General features: G+C 36.8%; 1 protein-coding gene across 1 annotated transcript in view; it reads left to right on the top strand.

Moving 5' to 3' along the window:
* Positions 1–168: 168 nt before the first annotated feature.
* The window catches only part of LOC112140149 (major histocompatibility complex class I-related gene protein), a 12468-nt gene continuing 5482 nt past the window's right edge, over positions 169–7154 (top strand). Inside the window, exons 1-4 of the mRNA XM_024263036.2 lie at positions 169–322; positions 607–867; positions 4231–4509; positions 4921–5214. Coding sequence (XP_024118804.1) covers positions 193–322; positions 607–867; positions 4231–4509; positions 4921–5214 — 964 coding nt within the window. The 5' untranslated portion in view covers positions 169–192. The remainder of the gene's footprint in view (positions 323–606; positions 868–4230; positions 4510–4920; positions 5215–7154) is intronic.

Below are 7154 nucleotides of genomic sequence, written 5' to 3'. Positions count from 1 at the left end.
CAAACAAAGTAAAAAAAGAAAAAAGCAGAATTAAGTGTCTGTCCTGCCGTTCTGTTTGTTTCACTTTCGTTGTCAACCTGATTCTCTCAGTTTATCCCAGATATTAGTGACGTTTGCTCTCAGAAATCATTTCTATTGGTTTAGATCACAGTCACGTGCTCCGTTTCTCAAATTTCTCACATTTATTCTGTGATGTTTGATCTGAAAGCTCAGACCAGATTCAGCATCGGATGGTTTCAGACTGAGATCGTCAGAGGATCCGAAATGAAGATTCTGGTGTTTCTGTGTTTTGTGGGATTGAGTTTTCAAGGCTCTGATGCAGGTCAGTCTGGAGTTTGAAACCCTTTGGTTTTATTTTTAACTGTTTTGTATTTTTTATAGGTCATTTGTTCCCCCAAAATAATCTCTGTTTGTTCTTCAATAAGATTGAACCGATAGTTTCGTTAAACTGAAAGAGTTTAAAAGCAAAAGAGTCATCGCTTAAATCTGTGTTTGTATTTAGTAAATTTACGTTTTAATCTGTAGTTTAATCTAACTGCTTTTGCAGAATCGTATTTTTAAAGTTTAAATTCTATAGACTGAAATACCGTGTTTTTTTTCTTCCAGTGACTCATTCTCTGAAGTATTTCTACACCGCTTCCTCTCAAGTCCCGAACTTCCCAGAGTTCGTGGTTGTCGGAATGGTTGATGATGTTCAGATGGTTCATTATGACAGCGACACCAGAGTGGCGGTTCCTAAACAGGACTGGGTGAATGAGGCTGTGGATCAGCAGTACTGGGAGAGACAAACTGGAGGCCTTCTGGGTTCACAGCAGACCTACAAAGCCAACATTGAAATAGCAAAGCAGCGCTTCAACCAAACTGGAGGTGAGTTTGTTTATTTATCGGTTCCATGTTTTAAAACGATTCTGTTCAGAGACTCAGTTCATAAATTAAATCATTTTTAAAGAAAGTAAACAAACACGTTTATTATTTATTTCACAGTTTAGCAGTTTTTAATCAAACATGTTTCTTATGAGTAAAATCTTGATCTAACACGAACATAAACTGTTTTCATTTTTGTGACTCACAGCAAAATTAAGACTTTATTGAACTTTATTTCTCCACTCATGATCAATGATACTGATCAGCTTCTTCTCTGACCGGATCTATACAGATATAACAGTTGAAAAAATAATTCACATTATATATCAATCAGAATTGATCATTAAGTTTAATGACATGTTTGTTAGCAGCACAAACTAAATTTTGTTTCATTGTTTTTAATCTGTTGAAAACTGTCAAAATAAAGTCTTTATGGATGTTTTTAAATCCAAAGTGATTCAGTTTAAATAATGTTATTTTAATTTACAGATTTAAATGCTAAAAGTCTTATAGCAGGTTTGCCCACAAACAACACTTTTAAAATTTCATGCGTGAAATGTTTTGTTTATTCTACCAAACTGAATATAAATCTTGTGTTTGTTGTTTTTAGTTAAAAACGATTAACTTATTTAACAAAGTACAGTTTTTTAATCTGAAAAAGTTCCCATATTTTTTTTTATCCTGTAAAAACAGCGTTTCAGTGTTTCTGTGCACTTTTAGAAGTATTTAAAACATAAAATATTTAACTGTGAATGACAATGAAGCACAGAAACATGGAGAACAAATGTGAAACTGAAAACAACTTTGGCTTTAATGTTAAACAGGAAAAACAAAGATTAGTTTCAAAAATAAGTTTTTATTTGAGATGATCTCAGAGAAATGTTTTCATCTGAGTGACAGAAAGAAGAAACTCTACAGATCAGACTCACTATTTCAGAGTTCATGAATTTATTGATAATCTGGTATTTTTATTTCTTTAAAACCACAAACTTCTGGAAGATTTCCTGCATTTTCCTGCTGAACACGAGGCAGAGAGGACAGTTTAGAGACGTGAGCGGATGTTCTCACAGGAATCTCTTCAGATCCTCCGGGAAAAACTCAGAGGAGAAAACCTGCTGCTTCATCTGCTGCAGTTCTTTTCTGAAGCCTCACTTTTATTCTCTTTATTCTTATACATGTTTTTCTTAGGAAAAATTAGGGAAAATAAGCTAGTTAATTATCTAAGTCACAAAACAGGCTAATAGTTCTTAAATCTTCTCTCTAAAAATGTGATTTCCTGAATGTTCCATGTTTTCTGTGGATTGTTGTCGGTCCGTTTATCATCACATTCGTCTCTTAGGATCAACGTCTCTGAGTTCTGGTCTGCAGGACGATCACAAGTCCTTCAGTGATGAACCTCTAATAGTTTGACAGTTTCACCTGCTGTCCAGAATACCCACAATGCCTTGTGTTTGTCGTCCCACTCGGAGCTTTTCAGATTAAAACGAGACAGTTTCAGTGAGACTCAGAGAAGAGGAGACGATGAAAGAGAAGCTGAAGATCGGATTCAATCCTTCAGTTCTGGACGGTTTTCCTAAAGTCAGAGCTGAAATCCTCCATGTGACTCAGACAGGAAGTGAGGATTCTTCTGTAAAGTTTGTCTGAACACAGAGGGAGACGTTCAGAGACGAGACGAGACGCCCCCCGGGGGCGTCTCGTCTCTGAACGTCTCCCTCTGTGTTCAGATCCTCCATTGATCAGCTGGAATGAAGATAAACGATTTACTTCATAAAAACTCATCCATGAATTCACAATCCGTGATCAGAAACCCAAACGTCAGCACATCTCCAGTTATGATCGGCTTTTCCGTTTTCCGGTCGAGATCACGTCCGAACTGACGCCTCTCTCCTCCACGCAGACGTCAAACTTTGCGACTCAGATCTGCGCTGAACTTTTTTCCTGTCAAACTGCGTCTACAAACGTGAACCACAGCTGGAACTGTGTGAGGAAATCCATCAGACTGACTGTGGTTTGAGATTTCTGCTGAAAATGATGAAAAATGTCAAACAAACGGCTGGTTTTAGACTCTCTGTGGCTCCGCTGATCTTCAGCTTGTTGGTGGATATTTCAAAGTGAGCTGCGTTCAAACTCATCCTGATCATGTTTAGTGTTTACACTGAACACGTGTGGAAATCAGGCTGGAGGAGATTTTATTAATAATGTCTGAAATCCTGCAGATCAGTCAGAAAAGTATCTGAAATGTTTAGGAGTTCAGTTCTGCTCACAGACGTCTTGAACAGCTTTTGTTGTCTGTCTGCTGGATTAAGGACGCCATGTATGATGGTCCGTATGGACCAGAACAGAAAGCAGCTTCTTAACGCTGCAGAGGATGATGGAGACTTCAGTCAGTCGGCAGCAGCTGTGAAAACAGCAGCTCCTCTTTTGAAACTTTCTGATGGAAACAAGAGCTTTACTCGTCCAACACTTTGATTTAAACTTTTTATTGCTTCATCAGGAACAGTAACATTCATCATCATAAAAATCTTTAGTCTTTTTAAAGGGGGCATTCCATGATTCCATGAGCTATATCCATTCATGTGTGATCATATATTACGTTTGGAACACTAAAAAACAAATTATTTAGGAAATATGAGTTATTTTTTGTAGGCTTTTTTCTTACCCAGAAGTAAAATGACTCAACTCCTGAAGCTCCACCTGCCGCTGCGTGTGGCTGCCGTCCATTTCATGACATCATCCCAGAAAAAGTAGCGTCTCTGTATTTCTCCCATGAAAATAATCCAAACTTCTTCAAAGATGGATGCACATAACGATATATCTGTCTTTAGTAGCCCCGGGCATCGCTAGGGGCCGATGTGTTAAATGTGTTCATGATGTGTTAAATTATTTGAAAAATCATTTTATTATACATATCTCAATCATTTAGTTTAACATATTAACAGTTCCTAACATTTACTGCCTCTGTAATATCAAAAGTCTTTGATTTGGTTTATTGTTGATTCAGTTCTGATGAAACAATAAGTTCAAAAAGGTTTTGGTTGAATGTTCTTCATTTCTGCTGCATTTGTGATCCAGATGTTAGAGAGTTTAATAACTTTTCAAGTCTCTATGAGAACATTCAATAGTAGTTTAAGTGCTTAATCAAGAGTAAAAGTTAAACGTTGAAAATTTTTTGGAGTTAAATGTCTCTTTTACTTAGTCATGAACTGTGTAGTTTCAGAGAAGGTTGTGGGGAAAATAATCTGTTTGAATCAGTCTGAAACAAATATTTTATTTACATCAGGACACACATCCTTAGTGAGTTTCTGTGTTTCATATTATAAATCATCATTGTGATGAGATTGAAGTTTTCTGTGTTCTGTCTCTCAGGTGTTCACGTGTTCCAGCTGATGTACGGATGTGAGTGGGATGAAGAGACTGAAGAGGTCAAAGGTTATCGTCAGTATGGTTATGATGGAGAAGACTTCATTGCTCTTGACCTGGAAAAGGAAATATATGTTGCTGCAAAACAACAGGCTGTCCTTACCAAAAATAAGTGGGAAAATGACAAAACTGAAATGGCATACAGAAAGAACTACTACACCAAGGAGTGTCCTGAGTGGCTGAAGAAATATGTAAACTCTGGAAGGAGTTCTCTGATGAGAACAGGTAGAGTTACATGACATTCATCGAGGTTTTGAGAACTTTTTTATGTGTTTATTTGTCTTGACATATTTTACTGTTGAGATATGAAATCTTTAGTTTATTCTGTTTATTTCTTTTTTCGCTTTGTTATTCTCCTCGTGTCTTTCTTCTTTTCTCTTTGAATGCATCATTATTTATTTTCAATTGTCTGCTTTTTTATTGTTTTTTGTCTTTTTAATTTAATTTTTTGTCTTTCATCTTATATATAATCTTAGAAATGTCCCGTAGAAAATACATTATTCTAGTTAAAAGGTTTTGAACACAATAAATTAACATTAATCTTTATTTTAAGTTAACAAAAAGTAAAGAAGTGGAATATTGTTCAAATATAAATAATACATAAAACGTTCAACTCAAACTTTCTCCTTCCTCCAGAGTCTCCTTCAGTGTCTCTCCTCCAGAAGTCCTCCTCCTCTCCAATCAGCTGTCATGCTACAGGTTTCTATCCTAATAGAGCTGAACTGCTGTGGAGGAAAGATGGAGAGGAGATCCATGAAGGAGTGGAGAAAGGACAGATCCTCCCCAACAATGATGGAACTTTCCAGATGAGCGTTGATCTCCAACTTCCATCAGGAGAAGAAATGCAGAGATATGAATGTGTGTTTCAGCTCTTTGGAGTCAAAGACCAAATCACTAAACTGGAGAAAACAAAGATCAGGACCAATGAAGGTATCACTGATTACAGTTATTTAAAATAAACCTCTCTGTCTTTCTGTTTACTAAAGCACTGGTCCTCAGCAACGGGCCGAAGACCAGTAGTGGTCTGTGGATCAAGTGGGCCACGGAAGAAATAATTAATTATACCCTTTGTTTTTTGAGTCTTAACAATCTTTTATTTTGAAAAATAACCGAAAATGCACCAAAAAATTATTTCAGCTACACCTTCCATTCACTTGAGTTGTAAAGTTTAGTGAGGGGGGGCTTTACTCTGTCTGAATGATCTTTTTTCTGAAAAATACACTAGTTTTGCAGAGGACATGGTTCTATTGGTTGCATTTCACTAACTTGAGCGCCAAAAGAAGTCTGACAGCTTTCAACACAAGAGAGGTTGTACAGCTTCAAGAAAAAGAAAAACAACAGTAGGCCACTATGAGTCCTAACCTGCTTTAAAATGTAGATTTATCACTAGTGATTCCCACACATCGAGCCTGTTTGGATAGTATTCACAACATTACTTGGCGGAATAGCCAATAAATATATAAATAATTATATATTAATATTAACAAATTATAAATGTATCTATTTATAAATCATACTGTTGTCGCTAATCCCCCCCCACCTGCTGGACAGCGGTGAAATCCTCAGGGGTTGACCGGTCCACAGCCACAAAAGGTTGGGGACCACAGTTATAGAGGATTGAAGTGATGTTTTTTTTTATTTTATTTTTTTTTTTTTAGTTTGTTTCCACTTTAGAATGTTCTCTTCTGTTCCGTGGGCTTCTGTGATTGTTCCTGTTTTTTGGAAAGTTCTCAAGTTTGAATCAATAACCTGTGATGTTTGTGTGACTAGCAGTAGCGGTTTTAGGCACGGGCAGTACGGGTAGCTGCTCGGGGCGCCAACTCAAGGGGGGCGGCAGCTCAGCACTTGGAGGAAAAAAATCGCGGACAGGTGTTAAGAGAGAAGGGGGGGCGGAGGGGCATTTCAGCAGCGGGTCTCCAAATTAAGAAAATAGATGAGGAAGGAGGGCGGGGTCTACTTTGTAAAAACTTTCTTTTTTTTTAAGTCAGTCATAACATGACATTCTATAACCCACGGGTCAATACAGGAAGAGCTCTAAATTAACAACCGCCAAACGTGGGAAAAACGTATTTTGGCGGCAGAAAAGCTCTTTGACTTTGACAGGTGAGTCTCTGTTCTTCATCTCTGAGGCTCAAACACTACCAGGATGGAGTCTGCTTCTCCTCCACTGCTGCCCACCACAAACATCCATTCCAGAGTTCATTCAAAACATTTAATCCTGACTTTATTGCGCTGATTTAATGGATTTGATTGTCATAAGCCGCGCACGAGGTACGTTCAGGGGCTGCGTGGAATTTCTTTATGCGCTTACATTAAGAGCTCACTATTGCTGCATTCAGGTGTGCTGGGAATTTCTAGTATTTGCTTACACTAACCTCAGCAACACAAACACACTCTCATTCGGTGCTCCATTTCATTTGACTCACAACTACAACACACTGATCTGTAAGATTACACACAATTATGCAAAAATGTTGCACATATTTCTATATAAGCATGTTTTTATATGCATTACATAAAAAAAGTTAAATAATTATTTTATATAGCTTTAATCTTTACTGTTCTGTGATTGAAAAACACATTTGTGTTTTGAACAAAATCAATTTCTTCAAAAAAATAGTTAAGATATTAAAAAATGACCATATGACTAGAAATAAAATTTAAGGCTATGATGAAAAGTTGATGCTTTAAAGTAAGAAATGTATTCATCTAAAGCAGGGGTCACCAACCTTTTTGAAACTGTGGGCTACTTCATGGGTACTGAATCATACGAAGGGCTACTAGTTTGAAATAATAAATTTACTTATTGCCTTTAGTTATTCATTATTAATAATAATAATGATACTTCTCTATGTGAAGACACTGATTTC

Source organism: Oryzias melastigma, unplaced genomic scaffold, assembly GCF_002922805.2.
Source record: "Oryzias melastigma strain HK-1 unplaced genomic scaffold, ASM292280v2 sc00352, whole genome shotgun sequence".
NCBI lineage: Eukaryota > Metazoa > Chordata > Actinopteri > Beloniformes > Adrianichthyidae > Oryzias > Oryzias melastigma.
Note: the sequence above shows the minus strand (reverse complement) of the source record. Positions and strands in the feature narration are given on the sequence as shown.